General features: G+C 42.9%; 2 protein-coding genes across 5 annotated transcripts in view; one reads left to right on the top strand and one right to left on the bottom strand.

The window, feature by feature from the left end:
* Window positions 1-22,397, bottom strand: part of LOC6585851 — a 172,558-nt gene that overhangs the window by 13,672 nt on the left and 136,489 nt on the right. For 2 of the 4 annotated variants that reach the window (XM_015160831.3, XM_015160833.3), the window contains exons 7-8: window positions 17,473-17,682; window positions 17,272-17,421 (exon numbers count right to left, since the gene is read on the bottom strand). In XM_015160831.3, the coding sequence (XP_015016317.1) occupies window positions 17,272-17,421; window positions 17,473-17,682 (360 nt within the window). The remainder of the gene's footprint in view (window positions 1-17,271; window positions 17,422-17,472; window positions 17,683-22,397) is intronic. The other 2 variants (XM_044009373.1, XM_015160832.3) reach the window with 1 other exon arrangement.
* LOC122757410 overlaps window positions 1-22,397 on the top strand; it is a 128,566-nt gene that overhangs the window by 35,170 nt on the left and 70,999 nt on the right. The gene's annotated exons all lie outside the window — the stretch shown is intronic.

The following is a 22,397-nucleotide window of genomic DNA, read 5'->3' as shown; positions in this document are numbered from 1 at the left end:
GGACAGCAAGACGGACATTGCACAAAACCAATATACTGATTCACTTTCGTGAATGAGTATAAAAATAAATAAATAACTGGTTTTCGATAAGGTTTTTTATCGATAAAAAAGATCGGGATGAGCTATCGATTTTTAATGATAAACTCGATATCCGCGCTGTAAATACGAATATTTTAACCAAAATTTTGAAGTCTCTAGCTCTTATATCCTCTGAAATCGACGCGGGCCAAATCGACTCAGCTCGTCACCCTGATCAAGAATATATATACTTTGTGGGGTCTGCCACGCCTCCTTCTGCCTGTTACGTACATTTCAACAAAACCATTATACCCTGATTTCCCATTCAAAATGGGTTCAGGGTATAAAAACAAGTGGTAACACATTATATGTGGCGTCGCATATGAAAAGCTATCACTATGATGCTTATACGATGCACTACAATGTGCGGAAAAGGGGGAGCTTGAGATGTACCGCAACTTGCCGCACACTTCTAGGGAAAGCAATGCAATAATTTTTTTGATTTCTCATAAGGCGGTTATGCCTGGAGTATCGAAGATCGCATTAGGCAACGTGCCTATCCACCCCTGGTAGCTCAGTGCTTTTGGAGCGACTTGCTCGGCAATAAATTGTGTTCTCAGCGAGTCACGACATCGTATGACGGATACTCATATGACAGAACGCGTTTTTATACTCATTCACGAAAGTGAATCAGTATATTGGTTTTGTGCAATGTCCGTCTTGCTGTCCGTCCGTCTGTCCGTCTGTCCGTCCGTCCGTCTGTCCGTCTGTCCGTATGAACGCAATCTATTTCGGCGCTATTGAAGCTAGAGACTTGAAATTTGGAACACATACTCGTGTATATCTCCGATTTATAAAGTGTTAAAATTTTCCCGATCCGCCCACTAGGGGCGTGGCAAATCGGAAAATGCATTTTTCGATATACCAGAAATCATGTTAGTTAAAGAGCTAGAAAACTGAAATTTGGTATGTAGGTCCGCGTTGACCACCCAAGATCACGAGCTATGGCGGATATATCTACGCCCATTGGGGGCGTGGCAAATCGGATAAAACTGTATCTCCTAAAGTTGTAAACCTAGAATGCTGAAATTTTCCACGTCAGCTAATGGTATTTCTATAAAGCCTTAAGATAAATTATAAGTCTACGCCCATTGGGGGCGTGGCAAATCGGACCTGAAGAAAAATCACTATATGATTTTTTAAATTCTCCTATATTTTTGACACTATTGATGGCAGAGACCTCAAATTTTGTATATATACTTGGACTGATCACCCAAGACCAAAAAGTTTTGTCGGATATATGTCCGCCCACAGGGGGCGTGGAAAACCGCAAAAGTTTATATCTCGAAAGTGAAATAAGTATATTGGTTTTGTGCAATGTCCGCTTTGCTGTCCGCCCGTCTCTCCGTCTGTCCGCCTATCCGTCTGTCCGTATGAACGCAATTTATTTCGGCGCTATTGAAGCTAGACTTGAAATTTGGAACACATACTCGGGTATATCTCTGATTTATAAAGAGTTAAAATATTCTTGATCCGGGGGCGTGGCAAATTGGAAAATGTATTTTCCGATATGTCAGAAATCATATTAATTGAAGACCTAGAAGCTGAAATTTGGAATATAGATCCGCATCAACCACCCAAGATCATGAGCGGATATATCTCCGCCCATTGGGGGCGTGGCAAATTGGATAAAACTGTATCTCCAAGAGTTCTACAGCTAGAGCGCTGAAATTTAGCACGTCAGCTAATGTTATGATTCTATAAAGTCTAAAGGCAAAAATTTATGTCTATTATTATTTATTAGGGGCGTGGCAAATCGGACCTGAAAATATAGTGATTTTTTAAATTCTGCTATATTTTAGACACTATTGATGCAATCGTATATATACTCGGGCTGACCATCCAAGACCAAAAAAGTTTGTCGAGTATATGTCCGCCCACAGGGGGCGTGGCAAACCGCAAAAGTTTATATCTCCTACAGTTTAAGAGCTAGAAGCTTCAAATTTTGATAGTTTAGTTACTGGTAGCCTCCTCTATCGATGCCCCAAAAATAATTTTTACGCCTCTTTAGGGGCGTGGCATATCGAAAAATACCCTGTAATTTTCACATTTTTTGAAGGTAAGAATTCAAATTTTGTCATTTAGGTTACCGGTTGCTCGTTCAAAGAACTGGCTCAAAATGAGGAGTCTACGGCCTTTAGGAGCGTGGCAATCGGCATTTATTGTGCCCATATTGCGGCATTTATATGCGTCAGCCATCTATTTATGTATTTGTAGACATAAATAGGCTTAATAGGCATTGATAGCACGGAAGGAAACATTTTTATAACATTAATAAAATATAAACAAGTAAGAAAGCTCTAGTCGAGACTGCTCGACTACGAGATCCCCTGAACCCTTGGAGCAATAGATATTTCAATACTTTTTCGCGACTTTCAGCTTACACAAGAAACACGCACACACACACACACACACACACACACACACACACACAGGTATACATACACACACACGCATACAGACACACATACACACACACACGCATACAGACACAACGCATACACACACACACATACACACACACATACACACACACATACACATACAAGCAACCACGCATAAACACGCATGGGCTGCAGTGTGCGCTTACTATGAGAACTTAATTGCTTAATAACTTTTTTGTGGACGTACGATCTTCATGAAACTTTCAGATTATGATTATGACATGGATATGCATGTAATTGCCAAAGCACAAGACTCTAGTATTTGAAATAAGCATTTTACAAAAGTGAGGGTGAGGGGATGAATTTAAGGGTGGGGGGTAAATTTTAACAAAAACCGAAATTGTATAAATTGCATATAAGCATACATTAAAAATTTGGAGACTCTAGCAATAAAGGTGCAGAAGATATAATTTTATAACTGGTTTTCGATAAGGTTTTTTATCGATAAAAAAAGATCGGGATGAGTTATCGATTTTTAATGATAAACTTGATATGCGCGCTGTAATTACGAACATTTTAAACAAAATTTGAAGTCTCTAGCTCTTATATCTTCTGAAATCGACGCGTTCATACATACGGACAGACGGACAGACGGACAGACGGACGGACGGACAGACGGACAGACGGACAGACAGACGGACAGGGCCAAATCAACTCAGCTCGTCGCCCTGATCAAGAATATATATACTTTGTGGGGTCTGCCACGCCTCCTTCTGCCTGTTACATACATATCAACAAAACCATTATACCCTGATTTCCCATTGAAAATGGGTTCAGGGTATAAAAAGCTAAAATAACAAAAAAAAATTGCAATTTACAAAAACGAACAACAGTAATTAAAACGAAATCACATCATTGTTATGAAGCCACATAGCAAAGAAAAGCCAGAGTGGTGGCTGGAAATTCAAAAATAATGCAAAGACAAATCAATCGCAACGGGATTCTTAGAATATGCTAGAGTACGCATATATGTGTACATACATACACACTTACAAATGAGCGCGTGTATAAGGCTGGAATGCTTGATGCTATGCGTGCAGACTTACATATATATATGTCGGAACAGTATTATTGTCGGTCATCGTTTCGCGCAGCGAGTTTCGATCGCACTTGAATTCTAGACGCAACTACATAACTTGTGTCTCTCAATTATTCTTTGTGCCTACTCTCGAACCTCACTCGGCGACAGCGACAGCGACACAACGCTGTCACCCCGCTAAAACGGTACTTCTTAAACGACAACATGCAAATATTGGCTGATGCAATATGATGAAATCAATTCCTGGAACTAAGTTGAAAACTACAACCACAATCATACAACCTCATTACACATCGACACTAAGTCGCATACAGAAAAGGGAAAATATGCGAGTAGGTAGTAAGCACAATTACAGTGCGCGCCAACATATTAATACTACTTGCTTTGACATATACATACATTCATATGTATGTGTTTGCGTATATGTATTTGAGGGCTATTTAAGAAGAAACAAATTTACACTTTTAAAATTATTAGACTAAGAAAAAGAAAAGTATTAAGTGTCATTCATTCAAGCTCGCACCTTCCCATAAAATATCTATTTTATAAACAAGTAAGAAAGCTCTAGTCGAGACTGCTCGACTACGAGATCCCCTGAACCCTTGGAGCAATAGATATTTCAATACTTTTTCGCGACTTTCAGCTTACACAAGAAACACGCACACACACACACACACACACGCACGTACGCACACACAGGCATACATACACACACACACATACAGACACACATACACACACACACGCATACATACACAAACGCATACACACACACATATACACACACACATACACACACAAGCAACCACGCATAAACACGCATGGGCGGCAGTGAGCGCTTACTATGAGAACTTAATTGCTTAATAACTTTTTTGTGGACGTACGATCTTCATGAAACTTTCAGATTATGATAATGACATGGATATGCATGTAATTGCCAAAGCACAAGTCTCTAGTATTTGAAATACGCTTTTTACAAAAGTGAGGGTGAGGGGGTGAATTTAAGGGTGAGGGGTAAATTTTAACAAAAACCGAAATTGTATAAATTGCATATAGGCATACCTAAAAAATTTTGAGACTAGCAATAAAGGTGTAGAAGATATAATTTTATAACTGGTTTTCGATAAGGTTTTTTATCGATAAAAAAGATCGGGATGAGTTATCGATTTTTAATGATAAACTTGATATGCGCGCTGTAATTACGAACATTTAAAAAAAAATTTGAAGTCTCTAGCTCTTATATCTTCTGAAATCGACGCGTTCATACATACGGACAGACGGACAGACGGACGGACGGACAGACGGACAGACAGACGGACAGGGCCAAATCAACTCAGCTCGTCGCCCTGATCAAGAATATATATACTTTGTGGGGTCTGCCACGCCTCCTTCTGCCTGTTACATACATTTCAACAAAACCATTATACCCTGATTTCCCATCAAAATTTTGTGTAGCTCTTAAACTGTAGGAGACATAAACTTTTGCGGTTTTAGCCCGAGTATATATACAATATTTGAGGTCTCTAGCATCAATAGTGTCCAAAATATAGCAGAATTTAAAAAATCACAAAATCTTCAATCCCGATTTGTCACGTCCCTAATGGGCGTAGACATAACACTTTTGTCATTAGACTTTGTATACATTATACATTAGCTTACGTGCAAAATTTCAGCGTTCTAGCTGTAAAAACTCTTGGAGATACCGTTTTATCCAATTTGTCACGCCTTCAATGGGCGTAGATATATCCGCCATAGCTCGTAACCTTGGGTAGTCGATGCGGATCTCTAAATTTCAGCTTTCTACCTCTTCAACTAACATGGTATACCGGAAAATGCATTTTTCGATTTGCCACGCCCGTGGGCGAGAAAATTTTAAGATTTTATAAATCGGAGATATACACAAGCTCCAAATTTAACAAGTAAGAAGGCTCCAGTCGAGACTGCTCGACTAGGAGATACCCTGAACCCTCCAAGCTGATATTCTAATCATTCTGCACTTCTTCTATGCACACATACATACACATGCACTTATAAGCACGTGCTCTGCTAACTGCGCAGTAAGCAGCGGCTGCGTTTGGGCTGCGCTGCAGTGTGGGCAACATTATATGAATTTATTTGTTGAATAATTTAATTTCTACACGAACACTCTTAATTAAACTTTCAGAACATAATCATAATGTTCAAATGTATGTACATTCCAAAGCACAAGTCTCTAGTATTTGAAATGCGTTTTTTTACAAATTGGGAGGGGGGCGTGGTATCCAAAATCTGTAAATTACAAAATCTTTGTGTCCAAATTTAAAGTCTCCAGGCTTAAAAGTGCTCAGACTAGGCTGAAAAAACCAAGTCGATTTTTCGATTATTCTCGATAAATAAGTTATCGGATGAGTTATCGTAAAAATAAAGCAAACTCGTACTGCCTATGGTATACACGAGTATGCATGCCAAATTTCAGCTCTCTAGCTCTTATATCTTCTGAAATCCTTTTGCTCATACGGACGGACGAACAGACGGACAGGGCTATATCAACTCAGCGCATCGCGCTGATCAAGAATATATATACTTTATGGGGTCTGTCACGCCTCCTTCTGCCCGTTACATACTTTTCACAAAACCATTATACCCTGATTTCCCATTTTCAATGGGTTCAGGGTATAAAAAGAAAACTGCGTTTATACGGACGGACAGCAAGACGGACATTGTACAAAACCGATATACTAGTTCATTTTCGTGACTGAGTATAAAGGCAAGTAAGAAAGCTCTAGTCGAGACTGCTCGACTACGAAATCCCGTGAACCCTTCGAGCAACAGCTATTTCATTCATTTTTCACATCTTTCTGCTTACACAAGACACACGGACACACACACACACGCACACACAAACACGCACACACATACACGGACGAGGTCTGGTGGAGGACGCCAACCATGTCTTATTCGAATGTGGACGCTTCCTAGAGGAGAGGCGTTGTCTGGAAGAAGCAGAATCGCAGAATCGAGCGAAGACGTGCTGTCCCAGTCTAAGGGAGTGTAAAGTGCTTGCGAAGCAATGCTTTACGGCCATCCCGCAAGCATCGTCCGCTGCCCTTAGCCACCTAAACACATATTGTATTATATAAGTGCAGTTGTTAATAAACGAATGAAAAACAAGTAAGAAAGCTCTAGTCGAGACTGCTCGACTACGAGATCCCCTGAACCCTTGGAGCAATAGATATTTCAATACTTTTTCGCGACTTTCAGCTTACACAAGAAACACGCACACACACACACACACGCACGTACGCACACACAGGTATACATACACACACACGCATACAGCCACACATACACACACACACGCATACAGACACAAACGAATACACACACACACATACACACACACATACACATACAAGCAACCACGCATAAACACGCATGGGCTGCAGTGTGCGCTTACTATGAGAACTTAATTGTTTAATAACTTTTTTTATGGACGTACGATCTTCATGAAACTTTTAGATTATGATTATAACATGAATATGCATGTAATTGCCAAAGCACAAGTCTCTAGTATTTGAAATACGCTTTTTACAAAAATGAGGGTGAGGGGGTGAATTTAGAGGTGGGGGTAAATTTTAACAAAAACCAAAATTGCATAAATTACATATAAGCATACATTAAAAATTTGGAGACTCTAGCAATAAAGGTGTAGAAGATATAATTTTATAGCTGGGTTTCGATAAGGTTTTTTATCGATAAAAAAAGATCGAGATGAGTTATCGATTTTTAATGATAAACTTGATATGCGCGCTGTAATTACGGACATTTAAAAAAAAATTTGAAGTCTCTAGCTCTTATATCTTCTGAAATCGACGCGTTCATACATACGGATACGCGTTCAGCTCGCTGATTTCCCATTGAAAATGGGTTCAGGGTATAACAAGTAAGACTCTAGTCGAGACTGCTCGACTAGGAGATGCCCTGAACCCTCCAATCTGATATTCTAATCACTGTGCACTTCTTTTCGGCACACATACATACACACGCACGTATTAGAACGCGCTCTGCTAACTGTGCAATAAGCAGCGACTGCGCTTGGGCTGCGCTGCAGTGTGGGCAACATTATATGAATTTATTTGTTGAATAATTTAATTTCTACACGAACACTCTTAATTAAACTTTCAGAACATAATCATAATGTTCAAATGTATGTACATTCCAAAGCACAAGTCTCTAGTATTTGAAATACGGTTTTTACAAAGGTGAGGGGGTGGAAATAGGAGTGGGGGGAAATTTTGACAAACATCAAAATTGTATAAAATATATATAAGTCTACATTTAAAATTTGGAAGCTCTAGCTCTAAAGGTGTAGGAGATATAATTAAATAAATAGCTTTCGATAAGGTTTTTAATCGATAATAAAATATCGAGAGTATTTATCGATATTTAGAGAAAAACTTGATATGCGCGTGATATACATGGACCTAAGAAAAAAAATTTCAAGTCTCTAGCTCTTATATCTTCTGAGATCGAGGCGTTCATACACACGGACGGACGGACAGACCGACGGACAGGGCCAAATCGACTTAGCTCGTCGCCCTGATCAAGAATATATATACTTTATGGGGTCTGCGATGATTCCTTCTGCCTGTTACATACTTTTCACAAAACCATTATACATTGATTTCCCGTTTTCAATGGGTTCAGGGTATAACAAGTAAGAAAGCTATAGTCGAGACTGCTCGAATACGAGATCCCCTGAACCCTTGGAGCAATATCTATTTCAATAATTTTTTCGCGCCTTTCAGCTTACACAAGAAATACGCACACACACACACACACGCACGCACACACACACGCATACACACACACATACACACACACACAAAGGCATACACACATACACAAACACATACACACACATACACAAACACATACACACACATACACAAACACATACACACACAAGCACCCACGCATAAACACGCATGGGCGGCAGTGAGCGCTTACTATGAGAACTTAATTGCTTAACTTTTTTTGTGGACGTACGATCTTCATGAAACTTTTAGATTATGATTATAACATGGATATGCATGTAATTGCCAAAGCAAAACAAAAGTGAGGGTGAGGGGGTGAATTTAGAGGTGGGGGTACATTTTAACAAAAACCGAAATTGTATAAATTGCATATAAGCATACATTAAAAATTTGGAGACTCTAGCAATAAAGGTGTAGAAGATATAATTTCATAACTGGTTTTCGATAAGGGTTTTCATCGATAAAAAAAGATCGGGATGAGTTATCGATTTTTAATGATAAACTTGATATACGTGCTGTAATTACGGACATTTAAAAAAAATTTGAAGTCTCTAGCTCTTATATCTTCTGAAATTGACGCGTTCATACATACGGACAGACGGACAGGCAGACGGACAGGGCCAAATCAACTCAGCTCGTCGCCCTGATCAAGAATATATACACTTTGTGGGGTCTGCCACGCCTCCTTCTGCCTGTTACATACATTTCAACAAATCCATTATACCCTGATTTCCCATTGAAAATGGGTTCAGGGTATAAAAACAAAAAATTTATTACGATAGCAATAGTTTAGATTGGAGATAGGGTTCTACTCATTAACGAAACAGGTCATAAGTTAGATTTTAAATATACAGGACCATACAAAGTAGAAAGCATAGGAAAAAACGATAATATAACAATTTCAAATAATAACAAGTAAGAAGACTCTAGTCGAGACTGCTCGACTAGGAGATACCCTGAACCCTCTAATCTGATATTCTAATCAATCTGCACTTCTTTTCGACACACATACATACACACACACACACGTATTAGAATGCGCTCTGCTAACTGCGCTTGGCCTGCGCTGTAGTGTAGGTAACATTATAAGAATTTATTATACGTAATTTCTATACGTACAATCTTAATGAAAGTTTCAGGGCGTAATTATATGGTAAAAATGTATGTACATTCCAAAGCTCGTGTCTCTAGTACTTGAAATACGCCTTTTACAAAGGTGAGGGTGAGGGGGGTGGATATAGGGGGTGGGGGGTAAATTACAACAAATATCGAAATTATATAAAATACATATAAGTCTTCATTTAAAATTTGCAAGCTCTAGCTCTAAAGGTGTAGGAGATATAATCAAATAACTAGCTTTCGATAAGGTTTTTGGTCGATAATAAAATATCGGAAGTAGTTATCGATATATAAAGAAAAACTTGATATGCGCGCTGTAATTACGGACATTTTAAAAAAAATTTGACGTCTCTAGCTCTTATATCTTCTGAAATCGACGCGTTCATACATACGGACAGACGGACAGGGCCAAATCAACTCAGCTCGTCGCCCTGATCAAGAATATATATACTTTGTGGGGTCTGCCACGCCTCCTTCTGCCTGTTACATACATTTCAACAAAACCATTATACCCTGATTTCCCATTGAAAATGGGTTCAGGGTATAAAAATCAAGAACAGGAATGATCAACCTGCTTGATAAAAGACAAAAAAAAAAAAAAAAAAAAAAAAAAAAACTTTGGATACGTAATATAACTAAGAAAATAACTCCATTAAAATTACGTTATTTTTTCAAAAGGAGGGAGATGTAGTATGTCCACTTTATCAAATGTTCACTGTACTCAGTAACATACATATATACATATACAAAGAATGTCACAAATACATTGTTACAATTAAACTGCAATATTCATAAATAACTCGCAGTCACAACATAAGAGGTAACATTATCACTCTCAAGTGCATGTGCCTTAACAGAGCGCGAGTACTAACTCCGCTGAGTCGGCATACTTTACATGCGCGACTGTTTCGTAAACAAGTGGACACATTACCCCCTCTCCGTCTGCGACTCTCGCCAGACCCTTAAGCTAACACATAAACACTTATACCTAAGCATATATGTATATGTACGAAGCCGCTCCGCTGCTGGCGTAACCGGCAGCGCAGCTATGCGGCTCTAACCATAAGAATATAATGAATAAAGAACATTCGTCAGTGCCATCGTATAAATTCTTTTTATGTTAAAACTGCGGCAATTCCTCATCAACAGTAGAGGTGGGGGGTCAATTTTAACAAAAATCGAAATTGCATAAATTGCAGATAAGCATACATTAAAAAAATGGAGACTCTAGCAATAAAGGTGCTGAAGATATAATTTTATAACAGGTTTTCGATAAGGGCTTTCATCATTAAAAAAGGATCGGGGTGAGTTTTCGATATTTAATGATAAACTCGATATCCGCGCTGTAAATACGGACATTTAAAAAAAATTGAAGTCTCTAGCTCTTATATCTTCTGAAATCGACGCGTTCATACATACGGATAGACGGACGGATAGACGGACAGGGCCAAATCGACTCAGCTCGTCACCCTAATCAAGAATATATATACTTTGTGGGGTCTGCCACGCCTCCTTCTGCCTGTTACATACATTTCAACAAAACCATTATACCCTGATTTCCCATATAAAATGGGCTGTCCGCTCTGATGGAGCGGCCCAGTGCCTCTTCTAGACGACGACCTCCTCCAGGAACCGTCCACATACAAAAAAAATGTGGTTGACGTCTTCCACATGCCCTCGCCCGCACCAGGGGCACTCATCAGTTTCCTCGTGACCAAAGCGCTTCAAATAACTCCGAAAGCATCCATGGCTCGAGAGGATCTGCGAAAGGTAGAAGTTAACCTCGCCGTGTTTGCAGTTAACCCATGGTTCGAGCTCCGGGATGAGCTTGTGTTCACCCTGATAGCGTTGTGTCGCACAGGCGCGTGCGAATTCCGCTCCACGGCTTCGGCGACCAGGTATTCCAGTGGCACCATGCCGGCTATGACAAGCGCCGCATCATCGGAGATAGTCCTGAAAGCGCAGCAGACTCTGATTGCGCTCAGTCTGTAGATCGCGCAAATGTCCCGGCTGTAGCTCGGCGTTGCCATCGCTCTTGCCCATATTGGCGCAGCATAGAGGATGACAGACCTAATGACGCTCATTAGAAGAAGACGTCGTTGCTGTTTAGGTCCCCGCGTGTTAATCATAATTCTTGAAAGAGCTCTACAAGAATCAGCTGCCTTTTTATGCACATATTCTAAGTGCTCACGGAAAGTTAATCTTGTGTCTAACATGACGCCAAGATACTTAATCGCCCTCTTTGACGCGATGGTGACGCTGCCTATCCTTATATTGGCAGTCTCGACTTTTTTGCGACTGCTTACTAGGACGACTTCCGTCTTGTGCGCCGCAGCCGCAGCCCAGCTCCTGTCAACCAGCTTCGTATGCGATTGATACTTTCGCTGCACATATCCTCTGTATTTTTATGCTCCTTGCCTATGGCGACGACAGCCACATCATCAGCAAAGCTAATGGTGTGTGCAGCCGCTGGTACTTCCAAGCGCAGTACGCCGTCGTACATGATATTCCATTGGAGAGGCTTCAGCACTGAGGTTGGGGTACTCCAGCTGACACTGAATGAGTTTGGGGACCCTCACTCGTGTTGTATACCAGTGTTCTTCCTCTGAAGTAGCTCTTTATTATCTCTTTTAGATATTTAGGGATATTATATTGTGACAGCGCATTCAGTATCATATCCCAACTAGCTGTGTTGAATGCGTTCTTAACGTCCAGGGTCGCGATGATGCAGTATGGCTTCGTCCCGTGCCTCCATCTGGTGCCTTGGATGGCGGAAGCTGCCAGGCCAACAACTTTTTCTAGAGCATCCGTTGTTGACCGGGCCTTCCGGAATCCAAATTGATTTGGTGAGAAGCCTCCGGCGCTAGCAATAGCAGCCTTCAGTCTAGAGCAGATCAATTTCTCAAACACCTTTCCTATGGTGTCTAAGTGGCAGATCGGTCTGTATGAAGATGGCACGTCTGGTGGTTTGCCAGCCTTGGGTAGCAATTCCAGGTTCTGGGTCTTCCATTTTGCCAGGAACGTCTCTTGTACTAAGCATTCGTTGAATAATTCGGCGAACGTAGGATCAGGCATTCGTTAAATAATTCGGCGAAGGTACTTGGGTGCAAGGCGAGGGCTAGCTTTAGCGCACGTTTTGGGATCCCGTCCGGCCCTGGAGCTGTGTTGGCTTTAAGACCTCAGAGAGCTAATAAGATTTCTTAGTCTGTAACTAAAACAATTTGAGTGCTCGTTGAGCCCTGATTAGCAGACTCGGACTCCGGGGCATGAATGGAGCTTAATCTTTCTGGAAAGAGCGTTTCCACAATCGATTTAAGCTCCAGACGATCCGTCGGCTGCACCTGTTTAACTGCGTATAGTCTTTTAACTACTATTTTATACGCCCTGCCCCAGGGGTCATATTCGGCTGAGTCGCACATTTCTGGAAAGCATTCTCTTTTGCTTGCCCGAATGGCCTTTTTCAACTGTCTTCTGGCTGCCTGGTAAGCTAATTGTTTTTCGAAAAACGTAGACCTACCCCGAGCCCGTTGATAGCTTCTTCTCGCCTGGATGCATTTGCGTCGAATGTCACCTATTTGTGCATTCCACCAATACGTAGGCTCTTGTCGCGTGAACTGCTTGCGACGTAACATGCTGCTATTGCAGGCACTCTGCATTTGGACCACCATTTGGCATGCTCTGGCCTCAGCATTACCAATTGTGCCCAGAGACTGAATGGCCTCTGAAAAAGCCGCGGGATCAAAAGTATCCAGCCGATACGATTCCCTCCACAAGGTTGACGCCCAGGCAGGTGGCTCACCTATTGTGAACAGAAGTGCCGTATGATCGCTGCCCGTATAGCTATCGCAGTGGCTCCATGTTGCTTCCTGGACGAGGGATGAAGTGACAAAAGTAATGTCAATTACAGATCCGTATCCAGCCCGGCTGAAGGTGAACTCGTGGCCAGTGTTGAGCAGTACAACCCCGCTACCCCATTCTAACGCCCATGAGTTAAAATCTCCTGCTATAATGGCCTTCCGACCCCTAGCATCCTCGGCAAGCTCGTCAAGCGCCGTTGTGAAACCGTATTGGCCACGTACGAACCCATTAAATGACTTAACATTCGAAAGAACATTCATTGTGTTGCCACATACCTACGACACCGCTTTGCCATTAGCATGTGTTGCCCATGTCCTAGGGCAGCTGGTTCTACAGTAGTGAGGCTCACTGAGAAATGCTACGTACATTTTTCCCTTATGGCTACATTTTGGTGGATTTGTGCATGCTTTTGCACTGTGACCCATCTCTCCACACCTGAAACAGGTGCCCTTTAGGTCACAGTCGCTGCCGCAGTTTGCTGCCATATGACCGTAATCGAGGCACTTGAAACAGCGTTTTGGCTGGTCCACGGCGCGGATACGCCATACAACCCATCCAATTCTGATTTGGGACAGCTCGAGCAGAGTAGAGAGAGCAACAGTAGCTCTGTGCTGTCCCCCAAAAGTCTGTCGAAGCGACTTGATAGCCTCAATGGGTGAGCTATCCTTCAACTCCGCCCTAATTGCCGCCAAGATCTCCTCTTTGCTCGCTAACTCATCTAGGTCACGAATCTCAAGTTGAGCCGATTCGGTAAGTGTTTTAACTACCGCTTGGTCACCCAAGGCCTTGCCTACAGCTTCGTGAAGGGCCTCAGCGCTATGCTCCGGCTTTCTGCTCAGTTGAAACAAAAGATCCCCCTTGCTGCCTTCCTAATGCCTTGAACGTCGCCGCTCAGATGCTTTAAATTTGGGTCGGTCTTGACCTCACGCTGCAACCACCCACGCCTGAAATCGCGATTGCGTCACTTCTGGGTCGTTTTTGCATGGACTTGCGTCCTTTAACGACTGTCTAGCTGTAGCCCGTAGAGCCATTGGCTCTTTTGGGTTCGCTACGCTTTTATTGGGCCTTGGCTTTTTTGACGGTGTTTTCCTCTGATCGGTGGTAACTTCCCTCGACCGCTTGGGAGTATTGCTACCTGAGCTCGCACTAGTGCTCGCTTTTCCCACTACTTTCTGGAGCGGCATGGTCTGCACCTCGCAGTTTTGAACCGATTGGTTGCAGAGCTTTTCGGCCGTCTTATGGAGATTGAGCAGCCTAGCCAACTCCTCCCTCATTAGGGCATTAATATGCCGCTGACCCCTAAATAAGGCAGTCAAGCCATCTAGAGTAACTCCTATTTGGGCTAACGCTTCTTTTAGTGAGTTGGGTGCCTGGCACTCAGCCACTGGGGACTGATTAAAGGACGACGGCTGCGGCAGCGCCCTCTGTTGTTGCTGCGGTGATCGCTGCAACGAGGAACGACGCGCGAAAGCTTGCGACTTCCGACTACAACGACGTGAAGCCTGTAGTGGGCAATGGCTACTAATATAATTTGAGTTTACAGACCGCAGTATCTTAAACTCAGCTTAACTACAGCAAGAGCCTGAAAGTATGCACTACTTTTAGTAACTGCGTCTTCACTCCAGATGTTAGGTTGCTGTCTTTGCTGAGACTTAGCAACTCACCAAAGTTAGTGAGCAGCTGATTGTCTGCTGCAATTTCCAGCACTACTAACAGCTGTTAGAGTGAATGCACCTGATTTTTATTAATTGCGCAAGTGTGACGCCTAGTGACAAAACTTTTCCCGCTTGAAAAAGAAAAGGAAAGAGAAAAGCCCTGACGCCAAAACAATGTCGCTATTGCCCCCCTCTCTTGAACCACTGGATTCTACCACCGGGGTACTCCACGAACCGCCGCGCAGTAAGTCTCTTTCGAGGTCGCTGGGTACGTTGCGCCCACAGCATACACGTTTTCTTTAGATATTTCCACTTTCGCAGGGAAAAACTCGGAACAAGCTATAGTCAACTATGGATCACAATAACATCGACCGCACTCCACGAAAACGCAACTCGATGCTTGTGTGTGTGTATGCGTGTGTGTGTGTCCGTGGTTGTGTCTTGTGTAAGCAGAAAGGCGCGAAAAATGGTTGAAACAGCTATTGCCCGACGGGTTCAGGGGATCTCGTAGTCGGGCAGTCTCGAAGAGAGCTTTCTTACTTGTTTTCATATGGCATTAATTTTTTTTAAATCGCTTAAAGTCACTTTTTTGATTTTTGTCACGCCACGCCGGCAGAATTGCCACTGTGCGTCGATTGACTTAACGGAAGTTAATAAAACTTTCAGCATATGATCTATATATTCTATTGAATATTTGACAAATTTAAAAAATGAACAATCATTCACAATAGTGGGCTAGGGTGACCATCTGAGCCGAAGCTCATTCCGGGACTGTCAACAACAACCAACCAACCACCAGTAACTTATTTCTTTCGCCTGACCACTGTGTCTTTAGTAAGGAAAAAAAACCTTTCGAAATTTGCGCATTGTGCGCTGGAATCACATGCAGGATCTGAGCTATTTTTAATACTTCCGAGTAACAGCACGAGTGTACGTTTGTTGCAAATAATTGTATTACCTTATCTGCGTTGTTTTTCTAAACAACATTCTTGACTTGTCTCGACACAAACTTCTTCAAGTTTTCATTTTGTCAAAATAATTTTTTTTTTATCGAAACAATAGAAAACCGGGACAATTTCGTGTCAGGTCGGGACACCGGGACATTACCTCCGAAAGCGGCACATGTCCCGGAATTTCAGGACGGATGGTCACCCTATACTGGCATCAACTTGAACTTGAATGTTATTATTCGGTAAAACATAACGGGATGATTTATCGAATTTTAATCGCAAGCTCGACATCCGCGCTGTGTGCACGGTGATTTAAAAAAATGGAGGTCTTATATCTTCTGAAATCGACGCGTGCAAACATACTGACAGACGGACACGGCTAAATTAACTTAGCTCGTCGCTCTGATCAAGAATATATATACTTTTTAGGGACTGTCACGCCTGCTTCTGCCTCTTACATACATTTCAACAAAATCATTATACCTAAATTTCGTATTTAAAATGGGTTCAGTGTATAAAAAGCGGGCATAAAGCTTCACACTGCGAGTCCGGTATATGTGTATATAGTTAGTGGTTATATCAAAACATGTTTAAAAATATATCGGCGGTACGGACGGTACGGCATTATTTTAATACTTATTCACGAAAGTGAAATAAGTATATTGGGTTTGTGAAATTTTCGTCTTGCTGTCCATCTGTACTGTGTACATCCGTATCGACCACCCAAGGGGGGCGTGGCAAATCGGATAAAACTGTATCTCCTTGACTTTTAGAGCTAAAACGTGAGCTAGTGTTATGATTCTACGATTATAGATTAATCAAGAAATGATGTCGACGCCCACTATGGGCGTGGCGAATCGGACCTGGAGATATAGTGATTTTTCAAATTCTGCTTTATCTTGGGGAGTATTAATGCTAGAGACTTGAAATTTAGTATATATACTCGAGCTGACCACCCAAGACCAAAAAGCTTCGACGGATATATGTCGGCTTACAGGGGCGTGGAAACCGCCGCAAAAGTTTATATCTCCTAAAGTTCAAGAGCTAGAAACAATTTATATAGTTTAATTACTAGTAACCTCCTCTTTCGATGACCAACAAATTGTTAGGGGTGTTCTATGAACTGGCCAAAATTGGTAAATTGCGGATAACTGCATTTTCTACATTATTAGAGCTAGAAACTTAAAACTTAGCTACCAAATTGCTGATGTGGTGTCAATAGGTATTCTGTAGTTGGTAACGCCCGACTGTAACGTTCTTACTTGTTTATCCGTATGATTGAAATAAAATAAAAAAGTCCACGAACTTTATTTTGTACATAAAATAAGATACCTGTGCATTAATGAAACGGAAGCACGACGTTGCTCAGTTAAATTTTTTGTTGTAATCCTTATACACGCCTGGGCATTATCTATGGTATTCTGATGTCGTATGCAAAAGTTCCGTTGTCTACGTTCAATAACTTCACAGCATTCTAAATTGCTATTTTAAGAGTTAGCTTATTAGATACAAATATTTGATTAATTTATTTACCTGGTAAATTGCTTTGACAGCTGCACCGCATTGTCATCATATGGCCGATGATAAGGAACTGCGATAATTCCGTTATTAGATGAAATCGAGATAACATCAGAAGTTAAATTTAAAGTTGATTCGTCCCATGGACATATAGACTTATCTGCCGGTGCTGGTAAGACGTCCCCAGTAGTTTCTAACTGAACGAACTTTATGCTCGGTGATTCTCTGCGTAATATAAGAACAAATTTTGAAAATATTTAATATGTATTTCAGATATGCATATTAAACTTTCAGTAAGTAAACTTATGGTGGTCTCCTGTCGTTTAAGATACTGTGCATCAAGCATGGCAGTGGTATAGTTGGGTCAATGTTAGGTCAATGTACGCCATCTTTTAATTGCGTAGGCTCGAGTCCCGCCAATGTTAAGTGCTATAACTTTTGCCAGCCATGTTATTCGACTTTCTTTTTTCCAGAAACGTATGTATTACCGAAAGTATTTAACATATTTTTATATCCTCTGCTCTCTCAAATATATAGTGCTTAGTGATTTTTATACCCTGAACCCATTTTCATTGGGAAATCAGGGTATAGTGGTTTTGTTGAAATGTATGTAACAGGCAGAAAGAGGCGTGGCAGACCCCACAAAGTATATATATTCTTGATCGGGGCGACGAGCTGAGTTGATTTGTCTGTCTGTCTGTCCGTCTGTCCGTATGTATGAACGCGTCGATTTCCGAAGATATAAGAGCTAGAGCTTCAAATTTTTTTTTTAAATGTCCGTAATTACAGCGCGCATATCAAGTTTATCATTAAAAATCGATAACTCATCCCGATCTTTTTTATCGATAAAAAACCTTATCGAAAACCAGTTATAAAATTATATCTTCTACACCTTTATTGCTAGAGTCTCCAAATTTTTAATGTATGCTTATATGCAATTTATACAATTTGGTTTTTGTTAAAATTTACCCCCCACCTCTAAATTCCCTCCCTCACTCTCACTTTTGTAAAAAACGTATTTCAAATACTAGAGACTTGTGCTTTGGCAATTACATGCATATTCTTGTTATAATCATAATCTGAAAGTTTCATGAAGATCGTACGTCCATAAAAAAGTTATTAAGCAATTAAATTCTCATAGTAAGCGCACACTGCAGACCATGCGTGTTTATGCGTGGGTGCTTGTGTGTGTATGCGTGTTTGTGTTTTTTTTTTTTTTTTTTTTATTCATTTATTGACAAACTTATATAACAAATTGCAAGTTGCGTGGTGGCTAGGATAGCGCGCGGTGCTTGCGGGACGGCCGTAAAGCATTGCTTCGCTAACACTATGCGCTACCTTAGCCTGGGACAGCTCGTCTTCTCAGTCGCTCGACTCTGCGGAGCTCTATCATCACCGTGGCCGCGAAAGTGCTTGTTAGTTCCCAAGCTTCCTCCGATTCCAGCATGGCGTTGACTAAGTTGTCCGCTCTGATGGAGCGGCCCACTGCCTTTTCCAGACGACGCCTCTCCTCCAGGAACCGTCCACATTCGAAAATAATGTGCTTGGCGTCTTCCACATGCCCTCGCTCGCACCAGGGGCACTCGTCAGATTCCTCGTGGCCAAAGCGCTTCAAATAGCTCCGAAAGCATCCATGACCCGAGAGGATCTGCGTAAGGTAGAAGTTAACCTCGCCATGTTTGCGGTTAACCCATGGTTCAAGCTCCGGGATGAGCTTGTGCGTCCACCGCCCTTTAGCTGAGCTATTCCACCTTCTTTGCCATCGTGCGATGCTGTTCGCCCTGACAGCGTTGAGTCGCGTAGGCCCGTGCGAATTCCGCTCCACGGCTTCGGCGACCAAATAATCCAGTGGCACCATACCGGCTATGACGAGCGCCGCGTCATCGGAGATAGTCCTGAAAGCGCAGCTGACTCTGATTGCGCTCAGCCTGTAGATCGCGCAAATGCCTCGGCTGTAGCTCGGCGTTGCCATCGCTCTTGCCCATATTGGCGCAGCATAGAGGATGACCGACCTAATGACGCTCATTAGGAGGAGACGTCGTTGCTGTTTAGGTCCCCGCGTGTGAGCATGATTCTCGAGAGAGCTCTACAAGAATCAGCTGCCTTTTTATGCACATATTCTAAGTGCTCGCGGAAAGTTAATCTTGTGTCTATCATGACACCAAGATATCTTACCGCCCTCTTTGACGCAATGGTGACGCTGCCGATCTTTATATTGGCAGTTTCCACTCTTTTGCGACTGCTGACTAGTACAACTTCGGTCTTGTGTGCCGCTAGCTCGAGCCCAGCTCCTGTCAACCAGCTTCGTATGCGATTGAGACTTTCGCTGCACATATCCTCTGTATCTTTGAGCTCCTTTCCTATGGCTACGACAGCTACATCATCAGCAAAGCCAATGGTGTGCGCGCCTGCTGGTAGTTCCAAGCGCAGTACGCCGTCGTACATGATGTTCCATAGGAGAGGCCCCAGCACTGAGCCTTGGGGTACTCCAGCTGACACTGTATGAGTTTGGGGACCCTCACTCGTGTTGTATACCAGTGTTCTTCCTCTGAAGTAGCTCTTTATTATCTCTCTTAGATATTTAGGGATATTATATTGTGACAGCGCATTCAGTATCATATCCCAACTAGCTGTGTTGAAGGCATTCCTTACATCCAGGGTCGCGATGATGCAGTATTCCTTCGTCCCGTGCCTCCATCTGGTGCCTTGAATAGCGGAAGTGGCCAGACCGACAACTTTGTTAAGCGCGTCCGTTGTTGACCGGGCCTTCCGGAATCCAAATTGGTTTGGTGACAGGCCTCCGGCGCTTGCAATCGCAGTCTCCAACCTAGAGCAGATCAGTTTCTCAAACACCATTCCCATGGTGTCTAAGAGACAGATCGGTCTGTACGAAGATGGCTCATCTGGTGGTTTGCCAGCCTTGGGTAGCAATACCAGATTCTGGGCTTTCCATTTTGCCGGGAACGTCTCTTGGATCAGGCATTCGTTAAATAATTCGGCGAAGGTACTTGGGTGCAAGGCGAGGGCTAACTTTAGCGCACGATTTGGGATCCCGTCCGGCCCTGGAGCTGTGTTGGTTCTAAGACCTCGGAGAACTACTGATATTTCTTCCTCTGTAACTAAAACAATTTCAGTGCTCGTTGAGCCCTGATCAGCAGACTCGGACTCATTCATTCTCTTTTGCTTGCCCGAATGGCCTTCTTCAGCTGTCTTCTAGCTGCCTGGTAAGCTAACTGTTTCTCAAAAAACGTTGACCTACCGCGAGCCCGTTGGTAGCTTCTTCTCGCCTGGATGCATTTGCGACGAATGTCACCTATTTGCGTATTCCACCAATACGTAGGCTCACGTTGTCGCGTGAACTGCTTGCGGCGTAACATGCTGCTATTGCAGGCACTCTGTATGTGGGCTACCATTTGGCATGCTCTGGCCTCAGCATTACCAATTGTACCCAGAGACTGAATGGCCTCTGAAAAGACTGCGGGATCAAAAGTATCTAGCCGATACGACTCCCTCCACAATGTTGGCGCCCTGGCAGGTGGCTCACCTATTGTGAACAGAAGTGCCGTATGATCGCTGCCTGTATAGCTATCGCAATGGCTCCATGTTGCTCCCCGAAAGAGGGATGAAGTGACAAAAGTAATGTGGATAACAGACCCGTATCCCGCCCGACTGAAGGTGTATTCATGGCCAGTGTTGAGCAGTGCAACATCTAGTGTCGCGAAGATCTCCAGTAGGATACGACCTCTGGCATTTGTTGTGGGGCTACCCCTTTCTAACGCCCATGAGTTAAAATATCCTGCTATAATGGCCTTCCGACCCCTAGCATCCTCGGCAAGCTCGTCGAGCACCGTCGTGAATTCACTGAGCTGCATGCTGGGGGCCAGATAGCAACTGTAAAGCCATAAGCTACCATATCGGCCACGTACGAACCCATTGAATGACTTAACATTCGAAAGTACGTTCGTTGAGTTGCCGCATACCCACAACGCAGCTTTGCCATTAACGTCTGTTGACCATGTCCTAGGGCAGCTGGTTCTACAGTGGTGAGGCTCACTGAGAAAAGCTACATCTATACATTTTTCCCTAATGGTCTGCTCTAGAAGATCTTGGGCAGCAACACAATGATTTAAGTTAAGCTGCAAAAACCTTAACATTTCATTTTACGAGCAGCTTCACGGTAGGATGGGCACTTGAAGCTGCCTGCTGAATGGTCCGTCTGCTTTTCACCTTTCCGGATGCAGAGACTACATTTTGGTGGCTTGGTGCATGCTTTGGCACTGTGACCCATCTCTCCACACCTGAAACAGGCGCCCTTTAAGTCACAGTCGCTGCCGCAGTTTGCTGCCATATGACCATAATCGAGGCACTTGAAACAGCGTTTAGGCTGCTCCACGGCTCGGATACGGCAAACTACCCATCCTATTCTAATTTTGGACAGCAGAGTTTTAGCTTTCCCAATTGGAAGAGCAACCGTAGCTCTTTGCTGTCCACCAAAAGCTGGCCGAAGCGATTTGATAGCCTCAATGGGGAGTGAGCTATCCTTCAACTCCACCCTAATGGCCTCCAAGATCTCCTCTTTGGTCGCTAACTCATCTAGATCGCGAATCTCAACTTGGGCCGATTCGGTAAGTGTTTTAACTACCGCTCGGTCTCCCAAGGCCTTGCCTACAGCTTCGTGCAGAGCCTCAGCGCTATGCTCCGGCTTCCTACTCAGTTGCAATAAAAGGTCCCCCTTAGCTGTCTTCCTAATGCCTTGAACGTCGCTGCTCAGATGCTTCAAATTTGGGTCGCTTTTAGCTACACGAAGCATGTCCGCATAGCTGCGACCCCCTACGCCTGAAATCGCAATCGCGTCAGTCCTGGGACGTTTTTGCATAGGCTTTCGCCCTTTAACGACTGTCCAGCTGCTCTGGTTTGTCTGTCGAGCGGCCTGGTTTGAA

Source organism: Drosophila mojavensis, unplaced genomic scaffold, assembly GCF_018153725.1.
Source record: "Drosophila mojavensis isolate 15081-1352.22 unplaced genomic scaffold, ASM1815372v1 contig_72, whole genome shotgun sequence".
Lineage (NCBI taxonomy): Eukaryota > Metazoa > Arthropoda > Insecta > Diptera > Drosophilidae > Drosophila > Drosophila mojavensis.
The sequence above is the reverse complement of the archived record's forward strand: the minus strand, read 5'-3'. Positions and strand labels throughout refer to the sequence as shown.